This window comes from Emydura macquarii, unplaced genomic scaffold (genome assembly GCF_026122565.2).
Source record: "Emydura macquarii macquarii isolate MOO-44397 ecotype Brisbane River unplaced genomic scaffold, CSIRO-AGI_Emac_v2 contig_3305, whole genome shotgun sequence".
In the NCBI taxonomy this organism is placed as follows: domain Eukaryota; kingdom Metazoa; phylum Chordata; order Testudines; family Chelidae; genus Emydura; species Emydura macquarii.
In genome coordinates this window covers 3,446,268-3,462,452 of record NW_027133442.1, presented here as the reverse complement: position 1 = coordinate 3,462,452, position 16,185 = coordinate 3,446,268, and the positions used below count along the sequence as shown (strand labels likewise).

The window sequence follows — 16,185 nt, the reverse complement described above, 5'->3', positions numbered from 1 at the left end:
CTGATGGACATTGGGTGGGAGAATATAGACCTCCCCTCCACTGGGCAATGGAAGGCCGAGATGGCCGCCAGATGCACTCTTAAGGAGGCCAGGGCAAGGCCCTGCATCTTTAGATGGAGGAGGTAGTCTAATATAGCCTGGATAGTTGAGTCCAGAGGCAAAATACCACGTGACTGTGCCCAGTAAGTGAAGCGTTTCCACTTTGCCCGATAAACCACCTGGGTGGAAGGTTTCCTGCTCCCCAGCAGGACGCTTTGGACTTGTGCGGAACAAGCCCTCTCTCCTTCTGTCAACCATGGAGCCTCCATGCCGTCAGGTGGAGGGAGTCCAAGTCTGGGTGGAGCAGGCGACCCTGTTCCTGGGAGAGGAGATCGTATCGTCTCGGGAGCGGGATCGGTGCGGCGATGGAAAGGTCGAGCAGCATACTGTACCAGTGCTGTCTCGGCCATGCCGGTGCGATCAGGATGATGTCCGCTCTGTCCCTCTTGACTTTCAAGAGCACCCTGGGGAGCAGTGGGGTCGGTGGAAAAGCATAGAGAAGTGGCCCCGACCAGTCTATCAGGAACGCGTCCGAAATTGAGTTCTGTTCTCGCCCTCGCAGGGAGCAGAATAGTGGGCATTTCGTGTTCTGTCGCGTGGCAAAGAGGTCCAGATGGGGAACTCCCCACTTGCGGAAGAGAAACGCTGTAATCTCCCCATGAAGTGACCATTCGTGGCGGGGAAAAAACGACCTGCTGAGGCGGTCTGCCTCGTCGTTCCTCACCCCTGGTAGGTGAGATGCCACCAAGTGGAAGTCGTTTCTCACCGCAAGGTCCCATAGTTGTAGCGCCTCGCGACACAGGTTCGAGGAACGCGCCCCGCCTTGTCTGTTGATGTAAAACATCGTGGCGGTGTTGTCCGTAAGGACTTGTATCACCCGCCCCCTGAGAAAGCGGAGAAAAACCTTGCAAGCGAGAAGGACTGCTCGGAGTTCCCGAATGTTTATATGGAGCAGTCTGTCTTGCATTGACCACTGACCTTGAGTACTCAGGCTGTGGGTAATGTGAGCCCCCCACCCGATATCGGAGGCATCTGTGATCAATGTTACAGAGGGGATCAGGTCCGAGAATGGGACTCCTTCCATTACTTGTCTCTGGTCTGTCCACCAGTTCAGTGACGTTAGGACCTGGGGTGGGACGGTGACTACCCTGCCCAGAGAGTGTCTGGCTGGGGCATATACTGATGCTAACCAGCCCTGCAGAGGCCTGAGTCTGAGGCGAGCCAGTCTGACCACGTATGTGCATGCCGCCATGTGCCCCAACAGCTGCAGGCAGCGCCTGGCTGTTGTTGTAGGAAATGTCTGTAACTCGAGTATGATGGCAGTCATGGCTTGGAAGCGAGCTAGTGGAAGGAAGGCCCTGGCCTGTACTGCGTCTAGAGTGGCCCCAATAAATTCTATGCGCTGTACTGGGGTCAGCGTGGATTTCTGCTCGTTTATGAGCAGCCCCAGTCTGTTGCATGTTGCGCACGTTAGGGCTAAACTGTTTGTTACATGGAGTCTGGATCTTCCCCGCAGTAACCAATCGTCCAGATAGGGGAAGATCTGGACCCCTTTGCGCCTCAGGTAGGCCGCCACCACCGCTATACACTTGGTGAAGACCCTGGGCGCTGAAGAAAGGCCAAAGGGGAGGGCTGTAAACTGGTAGTGGCCACCAGCTACCATAAACCGTAGGAAACGTCTGTGGCCAGGGAGGATAGACACGTGGAAATATGCGTCTTTCAAGTCGAGAGCGGCATACCAATCTCCAGGATCTAATGTGGGAATGATGGAGGCGAGGGAGACCATGTGGAACTTGAGCCGCCTGATGAACCTGTTGAGGCGGCGGAGGTCCAGAATGGGCCGGAGGCCCCCTTTGCCTTGGGAATAAGGAAATACCGGGAATAAAACCCCCTGCCCCTTTCCATAGGTGGGACTTCCTCTACTGCCCCTAGGCGGAGCAGGGAGCGGACCTCCTGAAGGAGGAGTTGCTCGTGAGAGGGGTCCCTGAAGAGGGACGGGGTAGGGGGAAGTCCGGTGGGAAGGCCGAGAGCTGTAAGGCGTAACCCCTCCGCACCACACTTAACACCCAGCGGTCCGAGGTTATGCCTCGCCACTCTCGGAGGAAGGGGCGAAGTCTGTCTTTGAAGGGTAGGGTGAGATCCTGGTCGACCCTTGGGGTCGTTAGAATGGCAGAGGTGCCGCTCCCGAGCGTCCCATCAAAAAGGGCGCTTGCCATTCTTGCGCGGCCCGGATTGGGAGCTCTTGGCCGGCCCGGGGCGATTCCGGCGGTTGTTCTGCCGGAAACGGTCCCCGGTTCGTCTAGGCTGGGTCTGGCGGGGGGGCAGCCTAGGAGCGGGCTGTTGTTGTTGCTGCCTCTGGGGCTGCTGTCTGCCCTGGCGCCTCGTCGTCTGTGGCATGTAAAGCCCTAAGGATCGCAGGGTGGCACGAGAGTCTTTTAGGGCATGCAGTTTGTCATCTGTTTTGGCGGAGAACAGGCCTGTGCCCTCAAAGGGCAGATCTTGAATGGCCTGTTGCGCCTCGGTGGAGAGTCCAGATGACTGTAACCAGGACGACCGGCGCATAACGATGCCGGACGCCATGGCCCTACCTGCCGCGTCTGTCGCATCACTAGCAGACTGGATTGTAGCGCCCCCTACCGTTGACCCTTCCTGGAGGACGGTGGTGAAGTCCTGCGCTAGATCTGGGGGAAGGGCCGACGTAAATCTCTGGAGAGAAGCCCAGAGATTCAAATTATAGCGCCCCAAAAGTGCTTGGTGGTTCGCTATACGGAGCTGAAGGGCCGCGGTAGAGTACACCTTCCTCCCAAAAAGATCTAATTTCTTATAGTCTTTATTTTTGGGAGTACTAGCCTGGGCACCTTGGCGCTCCCTCTGATTAACAGCGTCCACCACTAAGGTGCCCGGGGCTGGGTGGTTGTAGAGGTACTCAAACCCCTGCTGCGGTACGTAGTACTTTCGCTCCGCGGTCTTAGAGGTTGGAGCTACCGAAGCAGGGGTCTCCCATATGGGCTTGACCAGTCTGAGTACCCGGTCGTGCACTGGGAGTGCCACCCTAGAGGGCCCCGCCGAGGCTGGGAGACCAAATATAGGGTCCTCCTCCTCCGAGAGCTCCCTGAGGTCTATTTTGAGGTTCTCCGCCAGACGCTTAAGGAGCTCTTGGTGTGCCTTGAAATCAGGCAAAGGAGTCCTCCGATCCCTAGATGTTGTATCAGGGGGAGAGGAGGAGGAAGACTGCAACAATGGGCCTGTAGAGGGCCCTTCCAGAGGATCAGACTCGTAGTCCGACGAATGATCCCCTTCTTGGGGCGGCTCCTCCTGCTGTGCCCCCTGTGATGGGGGGGCGGTTGAGGTTTGGAGGAGGAGGGGAGTGACCTTGTGCCCTGAATTGTCTGAGGCGGCCAGGGACCCCAATAAGGCCACTGCCAGGGGCCTTGCCCCCATGCCGGTACCGGTCCCGGTGCCGGGTAGGCCGGCCCAGATGGATGAGCCGGGCTCGGAGATTTCCGGCTCCTCTTGTAGTGCCCTTTAACAGGAGAAGGGCTGTGGGATGCCGGAGAGCGGTGACGACGCTTGGATCGCCGGGGAGACGAGCTGGACGAGGAGGAGTACCTCCGCGACTTATGATGGCGCTTGGCGTGAACCCTAGGGCTCCTGGAGCGCCGATTCCCCGTGGGCGGGTGCGGCACCGTAGAGGTGTGCGGTGCCGAGGCATCCGGTACCGAGGCTCGTTTGGGAGTACGGGAGCGAGATGTAGATCGCTCCTGGTGCCGATGGCTATGTACCGGGCTGCGGGAGCGGGCCCGCGCAGCTTGATGGTACTGGCTTTCTCTCGGTACCGAGCTCCCCGAACGCCTTTGTCTCGACGCCGGACGCCGCGGTGGAGAGGGAGCTGGCGACCTCGATCGAGTCCGGTGCCGTGTAGTGTCTTTCGGTACCGGGGATCGAGAGGTGCGGTGAGGGCGAGATATATGCCCTGAAGCTTTCGGGTGTACCGGGCTGGGAGAGCGCCGGTACCGCTGTTGAGCCCTCGGTGCCTTTGTGGGAGCGTCCGGGAATGGGCTCGGAGTCCGGGTGCGCGAGCGAGCCCGGCGTGATGGAGTGTCCCGTTGCCTCTCCGTACGCGATGCCGGGGATCGAGACCGGTGCCGTGGTGAGGGCGCCGGGATCCGCACCGGACTGCGTTCCGCTGATCGGGAACGATCTGTAGCTTGTCTCGGCACCGTAGCCGGTGAGCGGTGCCGAGAGCCCGAAGACGAACGGGAGCGGTGCCGTGGCTCCGACGTCCGGGTCTTTCTCCGCCGTGCTGAGCGGCGCCGGGGCTCCGAAGGTCTTAGATCGGACGCGGAGCTTGCCCGGGAACCTCCAGAACAGCTGCGGTGCCGTTCTCTGGAGGAGCTCGACGACTCGCGGTCGGAGCTGGGGGGAGGATGTTGCTCTCCCTCTCCCCGACCGTCTGGGGGGAGACACCGAGTCCTGTCTCGACCTCCCACCGGGGTAGCCCAGCGCGGGCTTACCCCGAGACGCTATCCCCGATGCCCTCGGCCGAGGGGGGGATGGAGGCGTAGGCAGGGCCATGAGGGCTCGTGCCGCTGTGAACGCCTCCGGCGTCGACGGCCCTTGTAGAGGCGCTCCCCCACCCCTCGGGGTCGGGGGAGGCTCTCTACGAGGAGATGCCGGTGCCGGGACAGATTCAACGGCACGTGGCTGGGGCATCTCCTGTATCACTTCCTGCTGTACCGGTCGCAGGGAGGAGTCCATAGGTGCGGCCGCTGGCCGTTTCTTTTTCTTCGGTACCGGTTTAGACGGTACCGATGGTGTTGGTGTCGGTACCGGTGGTGCGCTCCGGATCGACGAGACGCTCGGTGCCGTGGGTGATCTGGACGGCTCGGAGTCGGGACGAAGTGCCGTCTCCATCAAGATCGCCCGGAGGCGAGCGTCTCTGTCCTTTTGGGTCCGCGGCTTGAAAGCCTTACATATGCGGCACTTGTCCTTGCGGTATTGTTCTCCGAGGCACCGAAGGCAGCGGTCATGGGGGTCGCTGACGGAGAACACCTTACCGCAAGCCGCACAAGGTTTAAACCCGGTGGAGCCAGGCATGGCTCCTAAGGGAGCCCCTTAGGGGCTAACTATATACACTATACTACACTAACTATTCACACTATAAAACAATAAAAAAACTTATATACACGAGTAAAATAGGTTGCTACTTGCTAAAGAGGCAAGGGGCAGACGTTCCACTGACCGTCACGGGCGGAAAGAAGGAACTGGGGACCCGCGCGGTCGGTGGCGTCCTATATACCGCGCTATACGCGCGCCACTCCAGGGGGCGCCGAGACCGACCGCTGGGTTGCTAGGGCAGAAAAGTTTTCCGCAGGCTCGTGCACGGGGCGCGCACTCACCTAAATGGAATGCATATGAGCAACTCTCGAAGAGAGAATGTAAAATTACTGCTGTTGTGATCCCAGGATGTATAAACAGGTAGGAGCAGGGAGGTGATTTTACCCCCGTCTCTGGCGTTGGTGAGACCAGTACAGGGAACTGCCTTGGGTTCTGGTGGCTGCATTTTAAAAAGGCCATTGAAGACTTGGAATCAGGTTAGAGACGAGCCACCAAAATGATCAGAGGGCTGGAGAAAACGCTGCACGGGGAGAGACAGACAGCTCGATCTGTTCCAGTTATTGAAGGGGAGACTGAGGTGACTGGATTAGGGAGTGTAACTGCCCTCACGGGGAGAAAATGCCAGGCCCTCCAGGGCTCTTTGGTTTAGTGGAGGGAGGCAGAACAAGAGCCAAGGGCTGGAAGCTGAACGCAGACAAATTCCAGTTAGGCTGAAGGCACAGATGTTGGCCAGGGAGGGGGATGAGTCCTGAGGTTAGTCCTGCTTTGAGCAGGGGGTTGGACTAGATGACCTCCTGAGGTCCCTTCCAACTCTAAGATTCTATGAACCACTGGCACAAACTCCCCAGGCCAGGGGTGGATTCTCCACCCCTGATGTGAAATGCAGAGGGGAGGCCTTTCAGGAAGAGGCTTTAGCCAAACCCAAGTGCCTGGGCTCCAGCCTAGGGGTGAAATGCCCTGGCCTGAGCTCTACAGGAGATCATGCTGGATGGTCGTCTTGTCTCTTCTGGCCTCCAGCTCTCAGGCTGTCTGGAATCCGTCACCACTGCACTCGGTACCGGGCGTGCCCCTCGGCATTTCAAATATGCCCCCTTTAAACTGCCTGCAGGTAGTCGAGCGAGTGCAGTCCACGCCAGCCAGCCATGGCCTGGCCTGACACGCTATGGAGTAACTGGCCTAGCTGCCGGTGTTCTCTGGGAACAAAGGCTCGCTGAAACCGCCGGAAGCCCCCTGTTCTGGCTGGTGATGCCTGCAGGCGCTGGAGAACGCCGTGGCTGGGCTGCTAGTAGAGCCCCATGGCTTGTTAAAATCCACGCTTGGGAGTGGAAAATTGGCAGGGCTGAACCTGTCTCTAGCAGCCAGGAGATGGGGTCCTCCCTGCCCCACCAGTGACCTCACTGTGTGACCACGTGTGTCAGTGAACGTAGCAGGACAGGGACAAACCAGCAGCAGCTGGTCCACGAAGGAACCTCTAGGTAACTGGCGTTTGGGGTGGCAGGGAAGAGCCTCCTGGTTATCTCCTCACTCACACAGCGGCTAAGGACCTGCAAAGTGGGCGGAGAGAAGCAGCTTCCCGCGCAGAAGGAGGTTAGCAATAGGCTGGTACCAGGAGCACCTGGCATCTGGGCATCTCATTTCCCTGCCTGCCCAGTGTCATCTGGCTGTAACATGCCAGCCAAACAACCACGAGCGCGGCGCGGCTCTGACCTGGGCGGGGGGAGGAGGGAGTTGCTGAGGGCTCGTTTTTCCAAGCAGTTAGCGCCCGGCGGGGTTACACAGCAACGGTGCCCCTCTGCTCGGGGCTGGAGACTGGGAGTGAACAGAGAGGTGGCCGTGCTGGTGGGGGCACCAGTAATTTAGGTGACTCAAGACTGTGACGAACCTCCGAGACCCCTAACGAAGCTGGGAGGACTGGCAGGCAGTTCAGGGTCATGCGTGTGGACGGAGGGATCAGAGAACCGGTCTGGCGTGGAGATACTTCGGCCAGGCATGCGCCCCTGCTGGAAATGCACCGCCCCCCTCTGAATTGAGGTCTGCATTGCTGCAGCTTCCCTGGGTCCAACCCTCTGGGGGCGGGGCAGGGGCAGCGGCCCTGGCATGGATCGCCCCAGACACAGACGTGCTGCTCCACGTGGCCAGGTTCTGAATGAACTGGAGCTGCTGGGGAGAGAGAACAGGGCGGTGGTGCCAGCTGCTCCGTGGTGGCCCCAGGGTCAGAGCAGGGTGGTGAGAGGCCCCAGGAATTGGGGGCAGAAGATGATGGGAATGTGCTGATGCTGTTCCGCCGAGTGATTCTAGCCACTGAGCTGGGGAGGCCGGAAAGGGACGCCCTGGTCAGCTAGTCTGAGTGCTAGATGGGCTGCCCTGCCTTTGGGTGGGGTCACTTCTGGCCCCCCCATCCTGAAAAGGAGACCGTGGGACAGGGAGGGTGGCACGCTGGCAAAGACTGGGGCCATGGGATAGAGCATGCTGTGGAGAGGGGACATGCTGGATGGATAGGCCAACAGACGAGCGGCCACTCCTTGGGTAACGCAGGTACACGCAGGCTTCGCTCACAGCATGGCTCCCTTCCGGGACTCCCAGCCATGGGGTGGGGTGGGGCTCAGTCCCGGGTCAGGGCAGTGGAGCTCACCTCACTGCCGCTTCCAGGGACCTGCCTGGCTGCTGAGACCGGCCTGTGCCCCAGCGCTCACACTCCCATGGCCAAGCCCCCTCCAGGCTGAGGAGTGCGTGTGCGGGGCCGTGGGAGGGCTGCCTGGGCCGGGCTGCCTGGAGCTGGGCGTCAGCCCCTGCCTTTGTCTCGCCAGTACTTGAGTGAGCAGCTCCAGGCGCACAAGCAGCCCTTCATCTCCACCTGCTCCACGGCCGACGTCCAGGCCGCCTTCAATACCATCGTGGCCCGCATCCAGAGATAGTGAGTGCAGCTGGCGGTGCGGAGGGCAGGCCTGGCCCCTGGCAGTAGGGACTGGTGGCAGAGCGGGAGGGGACGGGGGAGGAGACTGGATCTGGGGGGGCAGGGCCTGGCCTGGATGGCTCTGGGGCAGGCGCAGCTCCGTGCAGTGAGGGAGGGGGTGGAAGAAGCGCCTGGGGGCTGGCTGTGCACCAGCGCAGGCTGTGGGTTGGAATTGGACCCTGAGTGCCCGGGCCTCGAGCAGGGATGGGTTGCCCGCATGTGTCACAGCGGAGTGTTGACCCTGGGCCCTACTGATGGCTGCGTCTGTCTCACCACTGAATCGGTGGTTGCTGGCACACTAGGCTGGAGAGGCTGGGGATCATTCAGAGCTTTGGAGCCAGGCCCCGGAGCCAGGCTCATGCTAGGTGCAGGGCTGCAGAGCTGCCGCAGGGCCCTGTCTGGTGTGTGCAGGCCAGAGAACTCGCGGCAGCACCCCGGAGGATCACTGAGCAGCGAGGCAGGTGACCCCAGATGTGCCCGGCCCTGAGGCCAAGCCAGGCAGGTGGGACAGCGCTAGCAAGGAGCCCGCCTATGGGGAGCTGTGCTGTGCCCTTAGTCTGGGCTGCATGGCCAGCCCAGGGAGCTAAGGGTGGTGCTGCCAGGCCCCTGCGTGGCTCTGAGTCTCTGGGGTTTCTCTTCCTTCTGCAGCTGTAACTGCAACTCTCACGTGCCTCCCCCAGTCAAGGTGGCCGTGGCCGGAGACCAGAGCTACCTGAGCGTCGTGCTGCAGTTCTTTGTGGAGCAGCTGGCCAGCAAGACCCCAGACTGGCTGACCTACCTCCGCTTCCTTGTGGTGCCGCTGGGTAAGAGCCGCCCGTGGCTAGCCCCAGCTCCGGGGCTCTCTGGGGAAGGGGCTGCAGGGCCCCCCGAAGGCAGCCCTGCAGGGGAGAGGAGGGAGCAGCCAGCGTCTCTTCTGCCTGTGTCACTTCCTCCTTCCTATTGCCAGGCTCACACCCGCTGGCTAAGTACCTGGCGTCTGTGGACGGGAAGTACGGCTCCCTCTTCCTGGACTCGGCGTGGAGGGAGCTGTTCAGCCGGGCTGAGCCCCCCAGCACAGGTGAGCAGCAGGGGCGCCTATGGGGAGGTTCCGGCTCCAGCCCTGATGATGGCACAGGGCCAGGCTGGCGGCTGGGTGCTCAGCTCTCCTCTTGCCTCCCCAGACACTGTGGACGTCCCTGGCCGCGTGGCTCAGTTCATTGCAGGCGCCAGCCAGTCCCACCAGCTGCCCATCTCCGAGGCCATGCTGACGTACAAACAGAAGAGGTGAGAACAGGAGGGAGCCCGGGGGCTCTGTGTGCAGGGCACAACCAGCTCCAAGCCCTGGGCTGCAGGTGGCCTCCCCGGACACCACCGAGACTTTGCAGCTGGCGCCAGCTGCTCCTGAGGGCCCGCAAGGCTCCCATGCCTTCCCCAGCCACTGCCAGGCTCTGGTGCTTTGAGTCCCAGTGGGTGTCCCCCGGGTTGAGGCAGGGTCCCAGGCAGGGCAGGGTGCATCCGCTGGCTGAATGAGGCGGGTGGCAGAGCAAAGACTGGCAGGCTCGGATGGGCAGGGAGCCACCAGACTGGCTGAGCCATCTGCTGAACGCCCTGAGGGGCCCCCCGACCGGCCCAGGCTGCTCCCAGGTGCGGGCGAGCAGCAGAGGCAGGCGTGGGAACCAGAGCTGAGTTGAGCTGGCCACACAAATGCCACGCAGTGCTTGGCGCTCAGCCTGCTTGTGTGGGGCCCAGGCAGAAAGCAGCGGGTGACCCTCCCGTCGGGGCCTCGCTCAAGCTGATCAGAAAACCCACCGAGCTACCACCCCACCAGCCCCATTTCAGAGAAACCCAGGGCTGGGCTGGCAGGGCAGTGAGGGGCACTGGCAGAGCTGTGGGCCAGGAGGGAGGGACACGGGCCGAGCTGTGAGGGGAGCCCAGGTGAGCTGTTATTTAAAGAAACCCCAGTCGTACTAGCTGCGGGCCCGAAAGCTGGAAGGTGCCCTGGCGGGGTCGGGAAGAGGTGCAGGGTTCGCGCAACTTGTGTCCCCACTCAGGGTTAAGCCTCTGGAATCGGCCCTGTAGCCGCCTTGCCACCGTAGGGCTGCGGCTGGGGCTAGGGCTGGGGCTGGGCCTCGTGATGGGAGGCTGGCACCACGCCTGCCCCGGCCGACGGTAATGGAGTGTTCCAGCAGCGGTCTCACCTCTCCCTTCTCTTGGTTTCTGGCATTCAAGGAAGAGAAGCCTCTATTTTGATTTTTACATCAGGTACTGGCTGTGGCTCGCTGCGCGGTCGCCTCATTGCACGGGTCCGTCCCTCCCTTCTGTGTCTGGAACAGAGCCAGTGCTCCGCCCGCCCCTCGGCCTGGCCCTGCCCCGCCCACCCCACAGCAGGGCCCTGCCCCAGGAGCAGATCGGGACTGAGCCCCCCGTGTGGCCTGTGAACTCCCCTGCGCCGCTGTCCCCATGTCTCGCCTGCCTTCCCTGCCTAGCCCCACCCTGTGCTGTGCATGATGGGGACGGGCAGCACCGTGGCCCCAGCCGGGCCCTGGGAGAGCGGGGACCTGGGGGGATGACGCAAGGGGCCTCTTGCCGGCGGGGAGGGCCTGAGGCTGCCCAGGGGAGGGGGTGAATGAGTCGTGGGCTGCCTACAGCAAGCCAATGCGATGACAAGGACAAAGCAGGGGGCTGCGCCCAGCCAGGGCTGGTGCGCCGTGGCACAGCCACCCTTGGGGTCTCTGGGGCACGGTTGCTGTCTCTGACCTGTCCGCTCTTCCCTCACTCAGCCCAGACGATGACTCCTGCCAGAAGTTTGTGCCATTTGTCGGGGTGAGTGCACTGCTGGGAGTGGGGAGGGGGGTGCAGGCCCCGAGCCCAGCGGGCACAAGCTGCGGGCGAGTGCTGGGGGCTGGCCGGCCGCTTCTAACGTCTGTCTGTCTGCAGGTGGTGAAGGTGGGGCTTGTGGAGCAGTCCTTCAGCGCCTCAGGTGAGCCCGCCCGCCCTCCCTTCTGGGGGCAGACAGGGACAGGCACAGTGCCCTAGCCCCCCTGCCCTTCCACTCCTATCTCTGCCTCATCCCCCTGCTGGGCAGCCCAGGCTCCACCGGGGAAAGCAGGGACCCCTCTGGTGGGGCACCCTGCGCTGCGACCTGCCAGCGGCCCCTCGCCCCATGACACTGCGTCCCCAGGCCCTGCTGCAGCCTCAGCTGTGCAAGGGAGCCAGGAGGGTCCCATCTACACCTCTCAGTGTGATGGGGTGGGCATCGCCTCAGGGCCAGGACACCAGAGAGGTCCCCAGGGCGAAGCCCTAGCTGTGGGGAGGCCCTAGGCTACGAGTGCCAATCCTGCCCCCGGCCCACAGCCACAGGCCAAGTGGGCATCAGGGCCTCCTATCCCAGAGCAGCCTCCGTTCCCGCTGCCACCCGGCCACACGCTCCTCCCCCTGGCCCTCCCTGGCTCCGCCCCCCTAATGTGGCACCACCTTTCCCTCTCCCTAGTGGACTCTGACGATGCCACGGTCTGCGCCAGCATCCTCCTGAGCTCTGCACCCCCAGCTGGTGGAGGGATCCCCTACAGCAAGGAGGCAGCGGGCACTCCGCCCCCCTCCCCGTCCGTCAGCAGCGGCCTCTCGGGGGCAGGGTGAGGCACGGCGCGGGGCCCTGGGGGGAGGCCATAGCATGGTTAATGCCAGCAGTGGGCACGGCCAGCTTGGGTGTACGGGAGGCAGGAGAGCCAGAGGCTGGCAGGGCTGGGCGTGAGGGGTTCACCCTGAAAGCCCCCCCACCAAGGTGGCACCTGACACCCTGTCCAGGCCCTCCCGTCAGGTGGGGTGTACACTGCCAGGCAGTGAGGGGGCACTATGCCCCACACAGCCAGCCCCTCTCCCCTCCACCCACCCCAGCCGCTGCAAGCCAAAAAGTCTTCTGGAGTTAAATGAAAGCCCAGATTGTGGGCACTGTGTCTGCGGCCCACAGGGCTACACCAGGAGGGTTGGCTCTGACCCACCAGGCATCAGGGGCTGGAACTGGCTATGGGGTTCAGGTTTGGGGCAGGAGGGTGACACACGTGTGGCTGGATCCTGAAGGCCACAGGCCCAGAAGGGGCAGTGGTGGGGACGCACAGCAGGTGCTGAGGGCCAGCTGCCATGGGGCTGTGTGTCACCCTTGCCCAGGTCCCTGAGCCCCGGCGTGGAGGTGATGGACCTGCAGGTCGATTACTGGACGGCGCAGGGGCCGGAGAAGAAGAAGGAGGCAGAGAAGCGAGAGATGGGCTTGAAGAACACACTGAAGAGCAACTTCCGGTCCCTGCAGGTCAGCCGCATCCCCAGCGCCGGTGAGCGGGCCCCCCGCACCACCATGGCCATGACCGTGGTCACCAAGGAGAAGAACAAGAAAGGTAACGGCTGGCCCAGGCCGGGCCCCACTGCCTGGAGGGGATGGAGTATCCCTGCGGGAAGGGGCAGGAACCGCCTGTAGGGCTGGCTCTAGGAGTCTTTGCTTTCTTCTCCCAGTGATGTTCCTGAGTAAGAAGCCCAAGGAGAAGGACCTGGAGCCCAAAAGCCAAGTCATTGAAGGGATCACACGCCTGATCTGCACGGCCAAGCACCAGAACACCATGCTGCGCGGTAAGGGCGGCCCCCCCACGCTCCCTCGCTACAGCTGGCTTCTCCTGCGCCTGGCCCCCTGCCACTGCCCGGCCCCGAGCTGCGCATCTCTGCCCCTGCTTTGGATCCCTGCCTATGCTGGGGGGGGTGTGTGCGCGTGTGTGTGTGTGTGCCCTGCCCCGGTGCGGCACATGCTCTGAGCCCTGTTCTCTCCCTCAGTGTCCATCGACGGTGTGGAATGGAACGACGTGAAGTTTTTCCAGCTGGCGGCACAGTGGCCAACACACGTCAAGTATCTCCCGGTGGGCGTCTTCGGCTGCTCGAAAAGCGTGTGAAGTGGCCGGGGTGCTGGGACTGTGCAGAGGCAGCAGCAGGAGGCACTGGCCAGTTCCCTGCCCTGCTGCAGGGCACAGCAGCAGGCTCTGGGGCGGCGTCCCATCTAGTCCAGGGAGGGATCCATCCCACTCTGCCTATTGCACCCCGGGGGCTTTTAACGTACAGCTAGGACTGGTGCAACAGGGCCCTCCATGCTGCTAGCGGGGCTGCAGCGTGACCCCCCAGCCCAGCTCCTCGCACGTCCAGGAGCAGGGTGACCCCACCCTGAGGAAGGGAAGGGACTAGGACCTACTAGAGGGATTCATACAACAGCCTGGTTCTGCTGGTCTGGTCTCTCATGCCCCAGCAGAGCCCAGCCTGCACGAGACATGGCTGCCTGGCTCCCTCCCTGCCCAGCTGCACCCTAGGAGAAGGGCTAACTCCATCGTTCCTGGCTGAAGCGTGGCAGCCACCTGGACGTGAGGGGTCTCTACCCCGCCCTGATGTCACCCCTTGCTCAGGGTGGGTAAGCTTGGACCTACTGAGCCCAGAGGGCATGGGGCTGGTTGGCAAGAGCTGTAGGGCTGGGCCTAGCGCTGCCTCATGGGGAACACCAGCTGGCTCGGGGGTGGCAGGCTGCAGATGAGCTGAGGCTTTCCCAGAGCTGCTGGGGGGGTGGGAGAGAGGACAGGAGCGTGGCTGCTCGCCCATCAGCCCCTCCTGGGGGCCCACACGCTGTTGTGGAGCAGATGCTGGGCCCAGCTGGGGTGCTGGATGAGCAGCCTTCCCCCCAGGGTGCAACAGAGCTCTGGGCGGCAGCTTGGTCCAAGGCAGGAGGGAGGCCGGTGTGTGGCTGGCACGGCCCCTCCCTGCAGGAACTCAGCAACCTTTGCATAGCAGTGCCCATTTTCCAGGGGCCGCTCTCAGGCCTGCCCCTGCCCCTGGGAACCCCCTGCACTCAAGCATTCACTGAGGCAGGGCCCTGCGTCCATCCAAGCTGCAGCCTGTCATGCGAACAGTTGCTCCCCCCTCCAGCTGCACCGGAGCAATAGGGCGGGGGGGGGGGGGGGGGTGTGCCACAGGAGGCTGCTGGGCCTGGGCTGTGCTGCCAGCTGCAGGAGATGGAGATGGGGGCTGGGGGTACGGCTGTCTCATTTACAACAGGCTTGGGGATCACAGTAATAGCACAGGGGTGGGGGAGCCCACAGGCTTGCCCAGAAGCAGGGGATTTGCCCATTACTCCCCTCCCACCCCCCCAGTAGCGTGGCTGATCTCTTGCCCCAGCCCCCCAAAGGTTGACACTGCTGCCAGAGGAGCCCCTGCCCTCGGAGACCTACACTGTGGTGTACGGGGCCAGGCCAGGCCAGGGGTGATTACCCCCCTTTTTTTTTTTACAAGATTCTATTTTTTTTAAATGTGTTGTATGTTGCTTTTCTGGATTAATTTTAATAAATTAATGCCGGTAACAGTGGGCCAGGAGAACAGCGTGTGTGTGAGCTGGCCCCGTCCAGCCACGGCTGTGCAGAGCCCTGCTGCTGTGGTCAAGACACACTCCTGCGAGCCAGGCAGTGGCGCAGTTGTGTGGCCTACAAAGCAAGCGTGGCTGCGGCTGTGGGGCCGCTAGAGAGGTGAGCGGCAGCCCTGCCAGTTCCTAGGAACCACGGAGCCTCCCAGGCAGCATTCCCCTCCACGCCTGGCAGGCCAAGCCCAACGCTGACCCCCCTGGCGGACGGAGACGGGGCTGAAGCAAGTCGGGCTGTGGCTCTGCCACCAGAAAGGAAGGGAGCTCCACCCCACTGCCTCCCGCTGTGCCCAAGCCTCGGGGTGCTGAAGGAAGTTACCAGCTCTGCGGTTCCCAGGGCTCCCTGACAGATCAGCAAAGGGGGGGAGAGGGTTGCAGTTCAGCTGTTTTATTTAACTTAAAAACCCAGAGCCCTTGGGAATCGTGTCTTGTGCTCCAGGGGCAGTGGCTGGGCCCAGGCTGGGGCGCTCACCTTGCTGGACGCCCAGGCAGCTGAGGCAGCGCAAGGGGGTGCTGGCTGTGGTCCCCCAGCCAGCAGCACCACGCTGCAGGGTCCGTGGGGGCCTGGCCCACACGCACAGCCCCACTCCGCTTCTACCTGAAGGTAGAGAAGGTCTGTCTCCTCTCTGGGCAGGCCACGCTGGGCATCTTCTTTATTTCTACCGTCTGGAAGGTGACTTGGGCCTGGCTATGCGGGGATGGGGGGGTCGTGGGCTCCGTGGAGACATACTCCAGAAGCTGGGGGCTGTCCTCCTGGCGCCGGACGTAGCCCTGGGTCAACAGGTGCAGGACGCAGGAGAGCACGTCTGTGTTGCTGCAGAAGAAGCTCAGGAACTTGCGGGCCGGGCCAGACTCCCACTTCTGACAGGCATCCATCACCTGGGAGGGGTGGAGAGGGCAGAGTTAACCCTTATGCTGCCAGGGAGCCGAGCAGCGGGGCTGGGCGCCTGCTGGGACACCCGTACCCTGAACACCAGGTTATCGATGTGCAGTGCCTTCTCCCCTTTCAGGATCCGGATGATGAGGCAGCAGATGATGTTCCTCTTCCTCTCCAGGGTGCTGCCCTCGTCATCCTCCACGTTCAGGTACGTCTGCTTGGGGAGCAGCCATAGGCGCTGGCCAGCCATCCGTGACAGGGCTGCCTCGTTCAGCCGCAGGATGCCTGGGACCAACACACACAGCCCCAGATCAGTGGTGCTCAGGGACCAACCCCCTCTAGCTGTGCTGGGGGACTGGCCCCTCCATACACAAACCCCCTTCCAGCTCAGAGCCCAGTCCCATGGACCCTCCCTGGCACCTGATTTGGGCCCTGCCCTCCATCCGTGCTCCCCCCACCCTCCGGCCCTCCCATACCCACCCCCCTGAGTCAGGCTCTGAGTCAGGATCCCATCCTCTCCCGTGAGAGGTTTCAGCGCGTGGCTCAGCAGGACCATAGGCAGCCCCGTGGCCTGGGACAGCGTCTCCACAGCAACTTCCTGGGGAGAAAGGAGACAGGAAGTGAACATGCAGGGCAGAGCCATGGCGATGCTGGGGTGGGAGGGGCTATGATGAGGGGGGAGGCTCTGGGACTGTGGCGATGGGCTGGGGGTGTGAGGGGCAAAGGGGAGAGAGAACACCACCCATTCCTCCGGCACGAGTCACATGGGGAGAGCCTAAAGCCTGA

General features: G+C 62.6%; 2 protein-coding genes across 5 annotated transcripts in view; one reads left to right on the top strand and one right to left on the bottom strand.

The window, feature by feature from the left end:
* LOC137143237 (phosphofurin acidic cluster sorting protein 2-like) overlaps nucleotides 1–14,466 on the top strand; it is a 130,022-nt gene extending 115,556 nt beyond the window's left edge. The window contains exons 15-24 of one of the 2 annotated variants that reach the window (XM_067532911.1): nucleotides 7,965–8,071; nucleotides 8,759–8,913; nucleotides 9,057–9,167; nucleotides 9,271–9,373; nucleotides 10,870–10,912; nucleotides 11,027–11,069; nucleotides 11,580–11,721; nucleotides 12,254–12,477; nucleotides 12,593–12,706; nucleotides 12,905–14,466. In XM_067532911.1, coding sequence (XP_067389012.1) covers nucleotides 7,965–8,071; nucleotides 8,759–8,913; nucleotides 9,057–9,167; nucleotides 9,271–9,373; nucleotides 10,870–10,912; nucleotides 11,027–11,069; nucleotides 11,580–11,721; nucleotides 12,254–12,477; nucleotides 12,593–12,706; nucleotides 12,905–13,020 — 1,158 coding nt within the window. In that variant the 3' untranslated portion in view covers nucleotides 13,021–14,466. Of the gene's footprint in view, nucleotides 1–7,964; nucleotides 8,072–8,758; nucleotides 8,914–9,056; nucleotides 9,168–9,270; nucleotides 9,374–10,869; nucleotides 10,913–11,026; nucleotides 11,070–11,579; nucleotides 11,722–12,253; nucleotides 12,478–12,592; nucleotides 12,707–12,904 lie in introns of those variants that run through there. The other variant, XM_067532913.1, reaches the window with a different exon arrangement.
* A 227-nt stretch (nucleotides 14,467–14,693) lies between these two features.
* The window catches only part of CUL7 (cullin 7), a 29,325-nt gene continuing 27,833 nt past the window's right edge, over nucleotides 14,694–16,185 (bottom strand). For all 3 annotated transcript variants that reach the window (XM_067532908.1, XM_067532909.1, XM_067532910.1), the window contains 3 exons: nucleotides 15,880–15,997; nucleotides 15,488–15,684; nucleotides 14,694–15,401 (listed from right to left, as the gene is read on the bottom strand). In XM_067532908.1, the coding sequence (XP_067389009.1) occupies nucleotides 15,117–15,401; nucleotides 15,488–15,684; nucleotides 15,880–15,997 (600 nt within the window). In that variant the 3' untranslated portion in view covers nucleotides 14,694–15,116. The remainder of the gene's footprint in view (nucleotides 15,402–15,487; nucleotides 15,685–15,879; nucleotides 15,998–16,185) is intronic.